Here is an 18,519-nt window from a genome sequence, read left to right as displayed (position 1 = left end):
TTAATAACTATATTTAAATCAAGCTGTTTCTTCAAAGAATCTTTACTGTGTTTAGCCAGTAAAGAAAATACTAATGAATGCTTTCTCTTTACAAGTTACTACAAACAAGATTATAGTTATAAGTCTAAACTTCAGGTGCAGATAATCAAATCTGAATGGTACAAGGATAGAGTGTATATATATATGGCCTTTATATAAATATATATATATATATAAAGGCCTTTAAATGATTTTGAATCAGATGTCAATATTAATGTTGAAAGTAATATTAACATCATAAACACATATGTATGTATGTATATACAGAATATGAATGAATGGATAATGAACTTAAGAATGAGAATGTATATGAACCAGAGCAATCTTTCTTTGGGTTAATTATAATTACTTCTATATGAAATCTCTAAACTTCTAAAGAATTTCCTAGTTTGTATTAAAATGCACTTCAAAAAACCCATGAAAACATAAATTTAGTTGACAGACTACAGTGGGATTCAGAAAAAGACACAGTGAATATAGACTTAGGTGCAGTTTCATGCTGGTGATTTTTCTTTTTTTAAAATGTAAGCCACTAATTTTTTTAAGAAAAAAATTTAAACCAAAAGTCGCATATGAATATTACACACAAACTGAAACATAAGTGACTTTTAGCACAGTGTATACATGCTTACATAAACTCAAATATTTACACATTTAAAACAATTTCCATTTAACATAAGAAAGTTCTGAAATACATAAAAGCATTAATACTTTCTGTAAAACTACAATTAAAACATGAATTTCCTACAAGCATATAAAACATCAAGTGCTTTCTTGGAGTTTCAAGTTACCTCTTTAAAACAAGATCTTGCTTGCATATATAGTCTTTCTCCAATAATCAGTATGAACTCTTTATTTCCCCAAGAGGTTTATTTTTCAGGTACATTATAAGTTCAAGAAAACGGACCCAACAATTATGCAATGTCATTATGTCATAACAACTTAATTGCACATAATGCTTTAAAGTAGGTTTGGATGACGTTCTCAAACACTTTGGTATTTGTTCTTCAGGGACTTCTACTAGAAATGACAGGAATTGTAAGTCCCTTCAATCCCCATTTTGCTTTAAAATGGACAAGTCTTTGGTTAAAGTTTCTACATTTTGGGCATTTATTATTAATTAAAATGGTCCCCAAACCAATAAATGGTGCTACTGTTATTAATTCACAAGACTTCATTTAACTTGCTTCTGATGCAGGAGGCTACAGATATTCATTTACTATAACATGTCACTGATAGTTTCAATCTTTCACTTAAAAGCAGAGAAATCAATAGGTTTACTCAGTACTTCTCTGTTCATTTTCTGTTATAACCTAAACTATACAGTAATTTTCAGTAACTAGAGAGATACTGTTCCACAGTATATGTGATTATGATTGGAAAGATGTACAGAATTAAATTTAGAATTAGCTTACTTGGAATAAGTCAATATTAGACTGTTCAGTAATTCTGCATTAACTATAGGAGGTTGCCAGGTAATGCTTATTTAAAAACCCCAAACCATTCCATTTACAAGAGAAATTGTTGCAAATGTATAAAACAGCAGATATACAAGGAGAACACCAAACATACTTTATTAGCACAAAAAAGCAGCCATAACAAGGCACAGCAAGCAGAAACATACATTAGCAGTCAAAGGGTTAGTGTTGCATACAAATATAGCTTTTCTTTTTTGTGGCCTTGGCGACAGCCACTGGGATGTAAAATAACTTTCTGTAGCAGCAGGTAAGGAAACTAGGGAGCACTCACCAGTGGTACAGAGCACATTAACAGAAAGACACAAGAACAGATTTGACTACTTTAGTGCAAAATGTCTAAGACGGACTGTAAATTCGGTTCAATACTAAGAAGCAAACACTAGAACTTGGTATTACGTCCAAAATAGCTCACTCAAGTAGTATTGCATACTATTCTAAGTGACAAAAAGGTGCTAAGTAAAGTTATTTACAGATACAATGGTTGTACAGTACCTTTTAAATCAGCAATTTAGGTTTCAGATTTTCCATTAAAAATTAAGTGCACTGAAATTCTGTAACTTGTACTTAAGCAATTCAGCTATGAGAGTTTACAACAAAGAGATAAATACTGCCATCCAAATTATGAGTTACAGTTTAACAATAATTTCAACGACCAGCAACCACTGGAGTTAGTATCCTCTGACTTGTCTGGGTATCTTCTCGTCTCACTTTCTTCATGGTTCACAAACTCATCATGGGCATAGAAAAAGATCCAACTTTAACAAACCAGCAACTCGACTGCACGTGTCAACTTAAAAAAAATCACACGCAGGCCTACCTTGCAGCAGCTATTTCCAATGCGCTTTAAGTTAAAGCACTCATTAAAAAATGAATACCTAAGGCCTTAAATAAAATTCTACTACCAACTTTTTCTAAGTCTGAAATTTTAAGAACTACTACTTAGAAAACCTGGTTTACTTAACAGTACCTTTTGCAGAAGAGAAAAGGAGGCTGACTATAAACTATATCCACACTTACGTGAACTGCACTATGCCCTTGTGGCCAGAAATTGCATTTGTGTTTTTTTTCTAAAAGGAAGGCAGTCTTTATGTTTTTGGACTTCCAAACTTGACTTACAGTAACTATAAACATCACTACTTTTGGAAGGTTATAGAAAAATTCTTAGAAAAAATAATAATTTCAAACATTAGTCATACTGTTGAAATACTCATTCAATATTAATAATTTGTTCTTCAGTAAGAAATAGAATTCTTCATAGCAAATGCCCCAGAGTTGCTTCACTCAGTTACTACAGCCATTAAAAACCAAACTGTCAGCTAAATCGGCAGAATGTTTCTGCAGCCTTACTGAATACCTGTAGCTCTATCCCCTGTTGTCTCAATAGGCACCACATTTACTGAGTAAAAGTAACAGCAGATCGCACCTGACAGATACTAACACTAAGCTTGCATACTGTACTGAAGAAACCTAACACTGATATGTGTGCTTGCTATAGGAACACTGCCTGATGCACAAAAAAGCAGATCTAGTTAATGCCCTTTGGGACAGGAGGGTTTACTTTGCTTTGACTGGTTCTCGTTCTAGCCAGCGAACTCTAACTTTCTGTTTATAATGATACTCTTTTAAAAAATCCTGTAACATTGATGGTAAAGGGAGCCCATCAATTCCATCATACGTCGTGCATCTGCAGATGACTGCACGGCAGATGTACTGCAGGCTAAAAGGGAAAGTCCTGTTTAGTGATATTGTAAGCAATGGTTCAAAAAACATGCAAGAGCTGGGGTCTTTGTAGTGTTCCAAAAGTCCTGTTACAGTGGAGGAGTGAAACACACATGGGTCATGGGCATCGAAACTAAAGTTGTGATTCCACTGTTCAATTCGGGCATGCAGGGACCTGTTGTAGCGACGGAAGCTCACAGAGAAGAGGTAGTCCTCTTGTGCAGAGTCCCTGAGCAAAAATGTACCTTCAGGTTTCCCTTCCAGAAGGGCTTCTGCTTCGTAGCGGTCCATCACTCCCCAGTAACAGGGATTACCTGTGATCTGGAGCAAGTCCGGCACGAGGCAGTGTATGTAATCAATCTGCGTGTGGACTTTCCAGGCTCCCTGTCTGCTAACGTGGGCATGGCTGTCTCCAGACACCTGACGTTGCTTCTGCCTCCGTGACTGCAAACACAGCGTGGTTGTGTCCTCTTCTGAGTCACAATTAGCTTGTGGAACTGCACAACTGTCCCCATTTACTTCAGTCATTCCAGGAGCTAACTTTGGTCCCAGTTTATATAACGGGTTAACCTGTGCAGTGGCTTCGAATGTATGTATTTGTGCGTTGGGCGGGGGGTCTACCCCTTCTTCAATACTAAGCCGCCTTCTCTCTCGAAGCCGATCTTCTTCATCTTCTGTAGAAACCAAGGATGGATCAAATGTATCAAAAAATGTTGAATGTGGGCTCACAGGGGCTGTGTGCTGCTTAATCAAATGCCATTTTTGGGCCAAATCTGAGCCAGCAGGAAAAGGGCATTTCTCAAGCATTAATTCAGAAAGATGTATTTTTCTTTTATTAGAAAATAGGGGTTTTGACTGCTTGCTGTAAGTTCTCATGGGAAAACACAAGCCCACAGTATCCTGCAACCTCTGTCTCAGAGAGCGACTTCCTACAGTCCTGCTGGACACACTGTCCATGTCGTGCACGGAGCTGACGCCGTACCGCCGCTCTCTCCTTTGAAGTCCACTTCGAGTTCTACCAAACTTTTTATCCGTATCCAGTGAACTCTGTGTCTTTGTAGAACAGGAATGTTTCTTCTTCCCACCCCAAGGAGCATGTCGAGAGTAGGAATCTCTTCTTGCAAGTCTTGTTCCTGGGGTGACACATGAGTCATTATCCTTTTCAATGCTTATTTCAACAATCTGAGGAATTTCAGCGGCACAGTTTTGGTTTCTCCTTGAAGAATTCTTTGAAGGGCTTAACCCTAGTTGTAAGGCAACGTTTTCTCTTAAGGGACTGCTTTGCTGCTGAGGAGCTGAGTCTCCTAAACTGATGTTTTTCTCTTTGACAGACAAACATCTGTTGGAGTTCATATCCACATTTTCACTACGGCTTCCTCCCTCGTGACCAAAGAGATTCTGACACCTGTACTTGAAGTTATTCCACATTTTCCCCACTTTATCCATTGATTATAAGACCTAAAGACAAAAAATAGAAAAAGAAGAAAATAAGTTAATCAAAGGAGTGTGTGAAAACAAAAAAGGCAGTCAGTACCCATCCCTCTTTTTCTCATGGGAAACATCAGTGGTTTTGGTCAGAAATTTACATTACATCACCCCATTACTGTGATAAGGGTTATGAGACCCTACTGTGACACCATTATTCAAGCAAGTCCTCACTTTCTACTTCCCTTCAAATAGAATACAGAACTCAGAGGAAAGCAAAGAAACCCTTTTAATTAAACTCTGGTGGCTTTTTCACATGTGTTGTTGTTGGTAATCATTAAGTTGTGTCTGACACTTTGCAACCCCAAGGACTGTAGGCCACCAGGCTCCTCTGTCCATGGGATTTCCCGGGAAAGAATACTGGAGTGGGTTGTCATTTCCTTCTCCAGGGGATCTTCCCGATCCATGGGATCTCCAGGAATCAAACTTGTATCTCCTGCATTGCAGGTGAATTCTTTACCACGGAGTCATCAGGCCATTATGACATTGGTTTCTGTCTCCTTACTTTGAATAATTTAGGTACTGCCTCAAGTATTATAAAGGGAAAATATGTTTTACATTGTTGAAATGCATCTTCATTCAACTTCTTAAAAGTGATAATCAGGACCACATTTGTGTAATACATCAAAATTAATTAAAAAAACCTTTAAGCAGTCATCTAATTTCACTTACCAACTAACTCTACTCCACTCATCTAGCAATCTAAGCCTTACAGGTCAATCACTTGTAAAAATTCCTAATCTACCCTCCTCACCCTATGACATAATTTTTTTCCGTGATTTTGAAGTAGTTTGAGTGTAACAGAAAACAGGAAAAAAGAAAGATAATACGTGTTTAAATAGAAGGTAAGCGTCTCGATTTTTAATCCTGGAAAAACTTGAAAATAACAGAGTAATAGGAAAAAAGTTATGATACTACAGTAATTAAAAAACAAAAACTATGCAGTTTGGGTTTTTTATTCTTGCTCCTTTAAAAAAAATCTAAAGCAGTTCATGGCACTTTACAAGTGTAAATTATTTTAAGACTATGACATTTATAGGCACGCTGTCTCATTTAGTAACCTAAAAATCAACATTAGATGAAATAGAAAAGCCTAAACTTAAACTTCAACCAGTTTTATCACAATATGACAGCAGAATCTTTTTCTTCTTCTATTTTGACATTTAATATTTATGGCACTTTTCCCCCTGAATTTTTTGTTCATATTTATTTACTATCTCACTGTGTACTATTTTGCACAGTTCAGAATCAGTATTGGAAAACTGAGTTTTGTTTTAACAGTGATAAGAGTCATTAGAGCTGATCTTTCCATAAACGACTAAATCTCTTTGTCAGAAATACTTCCATTTTCAAGAAGCTGACTAGGAGCAAGAGAAATGAACTTTCTTAAGAAGAATTATGTATCTTCCCTTTAGTTTCCTCCAGAAAGGGTCTTGAACTAACAGTGCTCTTGGAATAGTGACAATGCCAACATAGATAATTTATGTCTCTGAAATCATAAAATGTACGGTGAGAGTCCTCTTTATTAAAAGCATACTGTTAAGTACATAGAAATTTGCATGACAGGTGGTATATGTTCTAATAAAATGTTAGATGGGACTGTTAAATCTATTAAACTCTGTCAGAACATTTTGCTTCCTCCTCCTTGTAAAAAAAATCTTTTGTAAGCATTTTTTGAGTCTTAAACCATTTGAACATGTTTTGTTTTTATCATTTATTCTTTATATATTAAGATTTCACTTATGGCCCTATTATTTTTAGGACTAATTCCTGCTCCATTTTTGTTGACTCTAGAATTTGTAGATGTACTCTTCCAACATCCTAGCCCCTTTTAGCCTGGATTCCTTCTCATTTCTTAAAGTTGCTTTTTATTTTTACCTAATTCATACATTTACAGTTTCAAAGGTCAAACACTATTACAAGGCTTATATCAAAAAGGAGTACTGCCTGATACACTCTCTCCATTCTTGATTCCCACTCCCAGGGGTCAAGGAAAGTTACTTTGAATTTTGTTAAGCTGTTTCTGCTGCTGTTTTCCTCACTGTTTCTAGATAATGTGTTCATATGAGTTGACAACATTCTAGGATGGAAATAATTCACCCTCAGAATTTTGAGGGCCTTATTCCACTATTCTAATGGCTTCAATTTGGCTGTTGAAAAGTCTAATGTTATATCAGTTCCCAGTCTTCTGCATGTGACCTGTTTTTATTTCATGAAACACTGCAGCTTCTTTGTATAGTGTGGGACCTTTTTTACACTCATTGTGCCAGGCCCTTTCAATTTCTTTTTACTCCATCATCTTCCCTCCCTCCCTCCTTAAAGTTCATTAGACACTAGACACTAAAATCTAGTGTCTAAAGTTCACTAGACACTAGATTCATCTTCTGATTATCATATGTCTCCTTTTAAGACTGTCTTTCTTTTCATTTTCTACTGGTAGATTTCTTTGACATCACTGTCCAACAGTTCTAGTGCGGTTACAGTTCTTTGTATCACAGTTTTAATTTTCAAGACAAATTTTCTTGTTCTCTGAATGTTCTTTTTAATAGCATCCTATTCCAGCTTCCTGGATATAATGCCTCATTTCTCTAAGGATACAAAATTTTAAAACGTTTTCCTTTTTTCTTCTTTTAACATTTTAAACATTTGTATCTGTTTCTTCTAAGTATATTGTTTTTTCTCCTTAAGTCTTTAGGTCTTTGTTTTTGACTTGCGAGGCTTTCTGTAGTGTCTGATGATGCATCAGCACTGACATGTAGATCAGAAGCTTTGTTCGCTGGGGGGTGGGGAGGAGGGGGCGGATGGGGGGCACGGGGGTGGTGCTTGCTGACTGGTTGGCTTTATTACAAGATGATGAGACAATGAGTTGGTTTTTCATTAGGGGATCCTCAAAAGTTACTATCTGTAAGCTTTGTCTCCTGGCTGTTCATCCCGGAAAGAAAGGCTCCAATCTCCTATGTGGGGCATACACTCCTGACTGCCGTGTTCTGAGTACAGGGAAGGCAGGTTGCGAGGTCTTAACTTCAGTATTCCTACTTTCACTTAGTCTCTGTGTTTCAAAAGTGCTGCTTATTTCTGAAAGATATCCCAACTTCAGTTATGACTAAATTTCTTAAACTCCTCCCAGCTCTGACCTCTAGTTTTATCCAAGGTAAAGGAACAGTCATTTCCAGGCTGCTCAGGGTGAAAGACACATGGGAGACTGATGCACGGACTGCCCACTGTGCTGTTTTCAGCCCCATACTCTACCCTTGCCTCCGGGGGTAACTGGTTCCTCACACTTTTGAGCCAGCAGCATAAACTGCTTGAGAAGCACTGAAGGGGCCTCTTAAGTTATCTGTAGTGAAAGCAGTTTCTTTTTAATTTCATAGACTGATTCTTCTGTAAAATATCATAAAATTGCTTTAAAAGTGAAATGTAAAAAAGACATGAAATATAAGTGCCAAGTTTCTTACTAGTTGAACAGATATAAAGTAACTGTTAAATTACTATAAAATATTTTAAATGCTTGTTTTTAATTTCTATACTTAACCTGTCAAAAACTGGTAACAAACTGTAGGCTGACACCGGTTCATGGTCCATACTTTGAATAGCTCTGGTGTGGAACTGTGCTGTCTGCTACATGTAGTTATTGAGTCCTTGAAATGTGGTTAGTGCCACATATTGAAATAACAAGTTTGGATATAACTGGTAAAATATTGTAGTAGAATTCATTTCATCTGCTTCTTTTTATTTTTTAAATGTGGCCACTAGAAAATTTTAAATTACATGCATGGTTCAAATTATATTTCTACTGGACAGTGCTGATCTAGAGCAGGGGTCAGCAGGCTATAGCCCAGGGAGGAAATCTGGCCTGTGGCCTGCTTCTGTATAGACTCAAGCTAAGAATGGTTTTTACATTTTTAAAAGGATTAAAAAAAACAAAAACAAAAAGCCCAGAAAGAACATTCAACAGACATCACATGTAGCCTACAAAGTTGAAAGTATTTTATATCTGGCTCATTACAGACAAAGTTTGTTGACCTTGGTCTACTGTATGTAAGATGATAAGCCATACCACCGCAGAAACTAGACGAGTAATATTCAAAAAGTACAGAAATCTCTCATCTCCATGTTTATAAGATACATTTTGTAGCTATCTAAAGATACTTCTTTGACAAGCAAATTATACCTAAAAAAATAACCATTGATTTTAGAAAGCAACCAAACTTAAAACCACGTATTCTCATATACAGCTCTTTGTAAGCTGTATGAACAAGCTGCATGACAGGCCAGGTGACAGCAGGCAGTTTCTAACACTAAACCTCTGGTTCAGTTTCCTAGAGCATGAAATTTAGCGATCTCTCTCTTCCTAGTGTGGAAGGCTGCTGCTAGATTGCATTGTGACAAAATATCCTAACTGAAACGACTAGTATGCTTCCAATACTCCCTGGGGACAGAAAATGGATTTTTTTCTTGATGTGGGGAATGCTATGTGGGTGGCTGTAATAGTGGGAAGAAAATCCCAATAGTGATTCACAGAAGAGTCCATATAAGAATCAGGAAGACATATCAACTTTCTTAATATTTACAATGTCAGTTTTGAGGTTCTTTGGTTTTTCTGGTTAAATTTTTGGAAATACAGCTAAAACCGTGTGAGCTATTACAACTCTATTACTTTATGGTTTCATATAAAGTTACACAGGGCTTTTTATGAAAAAGTGTTAAATTTCGATTGTATTGATTCTAGATTGAGATCATCCATTAACAATCTTTCACATTTCTATGCTTGCGGAGTTATCTTTAAACCTATCCAAAGCAAATTTCTAAAAAGTCATTCCTTTCCTGAAGGACAATCATAATTTAAATTGGTTTTATAATACTGTAGTAAGTTAAACAGCTTTTGTTGAAAAGTGATAATTAACAGGATAAGCTATAAATCAGAATTATGAAAAATGAGAGGTCAAATTCCATTACTAAAAAATTTATATATATTAACAAAGTAAAGACTGTAGTCAATGGCCCTCTTAATGCCAAGTAGTATCTATTACAAAATTTCCACAAAACAAAGTCATTGAAATAGTTTCCAGGAGTTCATTCCAGTGGAACTGAATCCATACTTTATCAGAAATAAATTCAACAAATTTTCAGACTACATGGCATGCCATAGTGGGCAGAGAGGAAACATGTGACCCAACTAAACCGCTCCTCTACTGTTTAATCTATCTAGACTACTAATCATAATACCTTTTCAATAGAAAGCTCTTCAGTTTCAGTATAAAAACTGGGACACAGGACTGACTAAAGTATTTCTGTGCCAAAGTCAAGTACAAGATGCAGTTTAGGAGATGCCATTTTTGATTGATATTTTGGTGACATTTCAATAACTTAAAAAAAAAATACAGTGTTTAATATTAAAGACTGATCCAGAAATCCAGGGATGCATGGCTGTCATAGCTCTAGTCCCTTAAAATAATCTGAGAACCACTGGGGTTTTTTAGAAAATTATTTTTAAATATTTTTAACATACTTTATAGTCTGTGACATGATCTACATTATCCAACTGTATGCCTACATATCTTTTACACTGTTATTTAATATTATATTCAACCATATAAAACCGCTGTTTTGTGGATAATAAATGATCATGTAATTCAGTTACAGTATTATACTATACACAGTATATTAATATAGTAGAGCATGTACATGTGGAATCCTCTGACCTAATATACTCAGACTTCTTCCCATCAGCTGAGTTTTACTGAGTTCTAGATCTGTTCATGTCATTTATACTTATTATTATAATTAGGTGATTTAACTGTTAATTAACCTAACAAAATATGGGGGAATGTGAACACTGAGTTGAATAACTTTTGATATACTCAATAAAAGTGAGATACTTCTGTTGCTATATCAGGTATAGGCAAGAAAACAGTTTCAAAGATTAGAAAAAATACTACAAAAATATATAAGGATTCTAAGATCAGAATGCATCAGAAAAGTCTAAACTCTTACGCTACTTAAAAAACCCAAACTATAAATCTTAAATGATATATTAATATTATGAGTATAGTTTCTAAAAGATAAACAATATGGAACTGGCAACTAAACTAATGGACCTATTCTCAAAGAAAAGGCCTTTGTCCCTTAATAAAAAGCCTGACAAATGAACATAGAGTCATGTTCTGAGAGTAGAATACTTAAGGCATGCACCCCTTTTAATGATTTCTTGCTTTAATGGACTTTGTGGACTACTGGTACTGACTGAATCAAAGGAAAGGTCTTCGTTAATAACCAGTTAATCAATTTTATAGCCATGCCAGGTGGGAGTGGTACAAAGTCCTAATGATAACAGGGAGTCATGAGCTAGATTCAGGGATGGTTAGGAAGACTTCTCTCTGAGGAGGTGATATTTCAAAATTCTGTCAGGAAGGATGAGTGAGAATGAACAGTGTCCAACACTGTTGTAGAATACGAGGACAGTGTTCTACAGGCAGAGGAAGCAGCATTTGCAAAGGTCGTGAAGCAGGAAGGAGCATGGCAATGAACAATGGCTGAAGTTAACAGAGACTAGCAAGTGAAGGGAATGAGGGCCAAGATGAAGCAGAAGAGGCAGGGCTGTAATCCACAGAGAGAACAGGAAAGGATACTGATGCTGCACAAAGACCACCTCAAAGGTCCAGGTAAGGACCCCACTAGGCTGGTAACAGTGGAGACACAGATTTGAAATGATTAGAAGGCAAATCTACAGGATTAATGATTGCCTTGACATGGTGAAAGAGGAAGAGAAAGGTGTCAAAAAAAGTTTCTGGCTTGGGTGGAAAGAAATGCTATTTCAGAGATAGAAAACACAGTCAATAGAGCAGTTTTGGCAGGTGGGAGGTTGAAGAGAGTTAAGAAACTCAGTTTAGCAAACACTGCAGTTGAGGCTGTCACTGGGACATCCTAGTGAAACCTCATCAGTCCATGAGTGTATATCCAATGATGGATTACTAGACAAGCAGGCGTGATAACCCACTTGCATCTATACTATGAAACTCAAAGACAATGCTTAGAGAAAGATATGATACATAAGATATGTACATTATGAATCAATTTATCTGTTTAAGTCCAAAATATGTTGTTGAGATAGGCATACATATCTAGTAAGAATATAAAAAGCAGGTAAATGGTTACGTTTGTGGCAAGGGATACAGAGTTAGTGAGAAGCACTTAGGGCGTTTCTAAAGCACTATTAATTTTGTATTTCTTTGGTTGGGTAACGGCTACAATGGTTTTTATTTATTAAATATTTTTTAGACTTCACTTACAATTTTACACAGTCTTTCCTGTACACAATACACTGCACAATAAAAGTTTTAAAATTATACAGCCACATTTCGACCACAATGGGAATTAATAAACACTATTTAAAAAGCCACTATGAAAATAAAAGGCTCTCATAACTCTTCAGTAGATGAATTCAAAACTGAAAATTACAGATGATTTAGACAATAGCATATTAACATTTGGGAGATTTTTTTCTATATGCAATTTGGTGATTTATCAAAATGTTCCATTAAAGGATGGAACTGATATTAAAATGTGACAAAGCTAGCACTCAGAAGAAAACCACTAGCTTGTTCCATTTTAAGTGCAATGTGTGAAACAACACTGACCAAAAGAACCCAGAGCAAAAGGCGTATTCACAGGCCTACTGTGAATGCTTGGTGTCTCTAGTCTATGCCTACCTACTATGAAAGTCATGACTCTCTCTGTAGGCTTGTATACCACTCAAAAGTGTTCTGATGTTATTATAACTAATGGATCTATCAACATATGACTAAACTTCACTTCTTTTCTAGAATACTACTTTCAAATATAAGATCAATTAAGAATATGTTTGGATATACATTACCGTATGTAAAATAGATGACCAGTGCAAGGTCGATGCATGAAGCAGGGCACCCAAAGCCGGTGCTCTGGGACAACCTAGAGGGATGGGGTGGGGAAGGAGGTGGTGGGGGGGTTGAGGATGGGGGCGGGACGGACACATGTGTATCTATGGCCAACTCATGCTGATGTATGGCAAAAACCATCACAATATTCTAAAGTAATTGTCCTCCAATTGAAATAAATAAATTAAAAAAATATATATTTGGAACCACATGCTTAATTTCAAGAGATGAAGCTTAGTAATTTCTTGTATTTCTTTCTGCATATTAAAGTAAATACAATAGCACATCTTAAAAAAGAAGAAAAAATGGACATTAAATCAAATTAAGAGTCACAGTGTTCTACAGACTGCCTTAATAAACCCCCCAAAAGACAATTTAAGAGCTATTTCTTTTTCTGATTTAAAAAAAAAAGTATCTAAAATTTGCATGTTCCTTAAATTTTACTCACACAATTCTAATTTCCAGTGTCATACAGGAGAGTGCTCCAACCCATCAAAACCCCAGATTCTTAAACACAGAGTACTTGTAGTGATTCTGCCTGCACTGCGCTTAGGACAACATAGTGAAAAGGGCACAAGCGTGAGACAGTCAGCTGAGGGGGTGAGTGGGGGAGGAGGCTGAACAAGTACAGTCCTTCACATTTCTGAACCTAAATGTCCCGCTTGGTAAAATGAGGATAATATCTCCCTCATGGGTTGGATGTGAGGATTAGAATCCATATCTATAAAGCCTTTGGTTCATGGGAGACACTCAAAAGACAGTGGCTGTTACCAGTACTATCTAGCATGAACCTTTAGCTTTCCTTTCTTCTTAAAAATAATTCTCTCTTTCAGTTCTTCTAGGTCATGCCACAAATGTCAGTATTTTCCTATGTACAAAATCTACCAGACTGAAAGTTTTATCATTCATCATTTAAGATTCTCTATTATTTCCTAAGAAATATTACAGGGATTTCAGTATTCCTTAGCAGTTGAAGCCACAGCTCATCTACAGTCTAAACTAAGCATAGCTAATCTGTATAGTACTAGGCAAGGCCCAGGAACATAGTCCTCATTCATTTTTTTTTAGTGACTCAATATTTCTTTTTAGTTTTTAACACTGCCGTCATTTAAATTCTACCATATATATACTGCACGTTAGGGAGGCATAAAATCCTAGTAAGTTATGCTACATTTTCTATGGAGAAAGTATCTTATGTAATATACTAACAAACATACTATTCATTGAAATGTTTCTTATCTGGCCAGCATTATTGGCAGACTGTGGTAGAACACAAAGAACATGTGCTTTCGCTTCAGAAAGCCTTAAAAGCAAATTCAAGCACTCACCAGCTGTGAAATCTGTCTCAGCCTTTCCATCTAAAAATAGAAATAACTACCCCTCTCTTACAAGGGTTTTTAAGAGGATAACATGACATAAAGGTAAGTATAGCTGAGTATATACAACAAGGGCTCAGAAAAGGTAGCTTCTGTTATACTATCTACAGGGCAGCAGAAGTACCACGTACTTCTGGTGGTAGCAGCAAAAAGCAAACTGTTGTTACTAAGCATCAAGGCAGGGTGCGACTAGGTGCTGTTGAGTTGCTCAGTCATGTCCAACTCTTTTGCTACCTCATGGACTGTAGCCCGCCAGGCTCCTTCTGTCCATGGGATTTCCCAGGTAAGGATATTGGAGTGGGTTGTCATTTCCTTCTCCAGGGCATCTTCCCGACCCAGGGATCGAACCCGAGTCTCCTGCATTGGCAGGCAGGTATTTACCACTAAGCCACCACGGAAGTCCAATGTGATTAGTACCTTCTCAGAAATGCCTGTAACATTTCCTAGAGCACAGGGCCAACCCCCTACCCCCAACACACATACACAAGTCTCCCTTAATACCAAAAAGTAAACTAGAAACAAATATCTACCAAGGGAAACAGCTCTAGGTTGAGGAACTTAGTGGATCAAGCTACTACACTGGTTAGCCTTCACTGCTGATTGGGGCCTGTTTAACAATGAGCTCACTGCGGTCCTGCTAATAATTTACAAAGAATATTTAGTTACCAATGGTAAGTGAGCAATTGTAATCTGGAGCATTCCTTCTCTAGGAAGGATATCCATTTTGTAACTCCAGTAGTTTAGTGTCACAAGAAATACAAAGATTCCAAGGACTAAAATAAAATGATTTTTTAAAATAACACTTTCCTTCTATTATCACTATAATACAAACTAAAGGATACTACTTCCTTCTATGCCAAATTATAGGCCTGAAGATAATCCATGGTCTTCAAATAATTTGACAGCTTGTAATGAATGAGTAAAAGAAAGGAAGAAGCCCCATAATCAGGACAACTCTGGTTTTTTATCTAGATCCTTAAATCGGCCTAAGTAAAAGAAATTTTAAACATCTTGAAATGAGTTTATTCTTCAGAAAGATATTTGGGAGCAATACTGGGAGAAGTAAAGACAAATAGGATACCTTTTAACCCTTTAAGAAAACTAATTTCAAGAGAAGCACTCTGACTAAAATTATAGACTAGAAACTCCAAGTAATATACCTCACTTTTATGTATTACCATGTTACATACAATTTTATTTTTTTAAAACAGGACAATCAAAAAACCTTTAGTTTGCTAACAACTGAAATAAAACCTCACCTATCAAAAGATTAAAAACAAGTAATCTGAAAAGACGATAAAAATATATATTCATTTTAACGTTTACTGATACTACATGCAAAAGTGCACAGCAATTTGGAAACTGCAAATGAAAAAAGGGTGGCAGGGGCAGAGAGGTTTAAAGAGAAGTGCTTTGAGGAAGTGAGCTGACCAGAGCAAGAGACTAAAGAACCTTAGAAAGCATAATAGCCTGGGGCCAGAAACTACATGCATACACACTGTAAGACATTTAAAAGGAACAAACAGATGTAAAACATGAGAAATTTTAAGCCAATAAATTAAAAAGGGTTTTAGAAAGGCTAGATTTTTAGAAAAACATAAAATTTCAAACTAACTCAAGAAAAAATAAAAAACACCAAGCCCATAACTCTAAAAGATTTTGAATCTGTAATGAAAAATCTTTGCATAAGGAAAGCACCAACCCAGGCAAGTGTTCCAGGCAGAAGTCAATCTAACAACTATGATTTCTAAATCACTGGTGGCCAGAGCAAGAGATTAGGGTTAAAAGAGAAGTGAAAGCCACGACAATAAAGCAAGAAAAAGAAATGTTGATTGATTGGGCAGGAAGAAATAAAACTGCCCATTTTCAGATGACATGATTCTCCACATAGAAAAACCTAACGAATCCTGCAGCCATGAAATTAAAAGACGCTTACTCCTTGGAAGGAAAGTTATGACCAACCTAGATAGCATATTGAAAAGCAGAGATATTACTTTGCCAACAAAGGTCCGTCTAGTCAAGGCTATGGTTTTTCCAGTGGTCATGTATGGATGTGAGAGTTGGACTGTGAAGAAGGCTGAGCGCCGAAGAATTGATGCTTTTAAACTGTGGTGTTGGAGAAGACTCTTGAGAGTCCCTTGGACTGCAAGGAGATCCAATCAGTCCATCCTAAAGGAGATCAGGCCTGGGTGTTCATTGGAAGGACTGATGCTGAGGCTGAAACTCCAATACTTTGGCCACCTCATGCGAAGAGTTGATTCATTGGAAAAGACCCTGATGCTGGAGGGATTGGGGGCAGGAGGAGAAGGGGACGACAGAGGATGAGATGGCTGGATGGCATTACCGACTCGATGGACATGAGTCTGAGTGAACTCCGGGAGTTGGTGATGGACAGGGAAGTCCAGCGTGCTGTGATTCATGGGGTCGCTAAGAGTTGGACATGACTGAGAGACTGAACTGAACTGAACAAATCCTAAAAAAAAAGGAAAAGAAAACCCAGCAGGGTTGCAGGATACAAGATCTATATGCTAAAAACAAACACGTGGAAACTGAAGAGATGCAACAATGAATATGACCGTAACCCACTCCAGTACTCTTGCCTGGAAAATCCCATGGACGGAGGAGCCTGGTAGGCTGCAGTCCATGGGGTCACTAAGAGTCAGACACGACTGAGCAACTTCCCTTTCACTTTTCACTTTCATGCATTGGAGAAGGAAATGGCAACCCACTCCAGTGTTCTTGCCTGGAGAATCCCAGGGACGGCGGAGCCTGGTGGGCTGCCGTCTGTGGGGTCGCACAGAGTTGGACACGACTGAAATGACTTAGTAGTAGGTCATTTCTTCACTCTTTAGGCAAAGCCCTAACTTTTGTATGCTTTGGAAGTATGAGATTCAAACTGCAAGGGGAGAAATACAGACATCCTAGTTACCACTGCCTTTACACTTCCGCTAGGGAAGGGTGAACTGGAAAATGTGGTCTGCAGTCCACCCGAGAGCCCCGTCAGGTCCATGCCTCCCCGCTGTTTTCCACTGCCATCTCCCAGGTTCAGTCTTCATCATCATTTGCATACACTACTTGAAACAGCTGCTTAAGTAAGGCATCTTCCTTCACTCTCATTCCCCTCTAGAACATCTGCCTTAAGATTGATCCCAGGATTTCAAGCAGCAAAGAAAAGTCAAGGGACTCTATGTCTGGCTCTTCCTCTACACTTTAAGATCTCAGCACAAAAGGAGCAACAAATCAACAGTTATCAGTATTATAACTGAGGAATAGAAAGATACAGCTGAAACCATATCACCTGGAGAAATAAGGTAACCAGATGGTTGTTGTAGGGATATAAAGAGTCTTTCTCCAGGAAGAATTCTGAGTGGTCACTTTTTAATCCTTAGGAAGACAAAAACAAAGAAACTCTTAGAAAAAAATTAGTATTTCAACTAGTTAAAAATGTAAATAAACAACCAGAAGTAGGTTGTAAGGAGTCTTTCATGGGAGATGTTAAAGAGGATAAGCAACCCTCTGTCTCCAGCCAGCCCAGGGAGTCCTCTCTCTACAAGCAACTACATTAACTAACCTCAACGATCTGTGATTTTTTAAAATATCAGAACTTAAAAGTATAGCATTCCACAAATAGAGTCATGTTATTTAAGATCTACCAGCAGCAAGCACATCAGATGCAATTCTGAGTCCTAATCATACTACGGTGCGATTAAGGTATAATCCCCTAATGTCCAACATAGTGAGCTATTCTCACGGTCTTGTACTCTATGTAACTAGTCAGCTTTCAGTCAGGTGCTGATTTAATGTTCAATTTAAACACTAAAGGTTCAGGGTCAGCTGAAAAGCAACAACAAAAACCCTCATAATAGCAATACTATTTTGTCACAAACTTTCTCCTTCCTGTCTTCCCTTATAAAAACCTTCTCAGCACAGTTTAAGAGATATTTACTTGCCCTACATACAGCTTAAAAATGAGGGTTATTTTTACAGATAAAGTAAGTTTAAATTGTGTCAAAGATACACTGAGCAATTTGAACTACAGTTAATTCTCAATATTCTTTGATAATAAAGAAAGCAGTACTTTATTAAAAAAATTAGATATTATGTCAGATCTGAAATGAATTAAGATTTAGTATTTACTTAAACTGTTCACATTTTAACTGTCTGAAGTAAAAATAGCAAGTAAAAATAGTTTGTTATTGCTTGCAGGTAATTCTGGAAACCTACTTATATGAGATAATTCTTGACCTTGTCAAATAATTAATTGGCTAATTTTCACAATGAAATGTCACACTTTCCAGTTAAACACTTGGATCTAATGTGTATGAACCATTCCACAATTGCTATTTCTAACTGGAATCACAAATACACACAAATCAAAATCTAATTTTTAAAAATCTCAATTATTATGCTGAAAGAGTTAGAGAAATATCTAACCAACCACAGACATTTTCTAAACTCTCCCTCACATCAAATAACTTAACCAGAAAGACACCTATGTGGTTTGTA

At 36.9% G+C, this 18,519-nt stretch overlaps 1 protein-coding gene across 5 annotated transcripts in view; it reads right to left on the bottom strand.

The window, feature by feature from the left end:
* Window positions 1-526: 526 nt before the first annotated feature.
* The window catches only part of SOCS5 (suppressor of cytokine signaling 5), a 121,009-nt gene continuing 103,016 nt past the window's right edge, over window positions 527-18,519 (bottom strand). For all 5 annotated transcript variants that reach the window (XM_070798593.1, XM_070798592.1, XM_019970103.2 and 2 more), the window contains one exon: window positions 527-4,694. In XM_070798593.1, the coding sequence (XP_070654694.1) occupies window positions 3,072-4,682 (1,611 nt within the window). In that variant the 5' untranslated portion in view covers window positions 4,683-4,694 and the 3' untranslated portion in view covers window positions 527-3,071. The remainder of the gene's footprint in view (window positions 4,695-18,519) is intronic.

This window comes from Bos indicus, chromosome 11, assembly GCF_029378745.1.
Source record: "Bos indicus isolate NIAB-ARS_2022 breed Sahiwal x Tharparkar chromosome 11, NIAB-ARS_B.indTharparkar_mat_pri_1.0, whole genome shotgun sequence".
NCBI classification, from domain to species: Eukaryota; Metazoa; Chordata; class Mammalia; order Artiodactyla; family Bovidae; genus Bos; species Bos indicus.
Note: the sequence above shows the minus strand (reverse complement) of the source record. Positions and strands in the feature narration are given on the sequence as shown.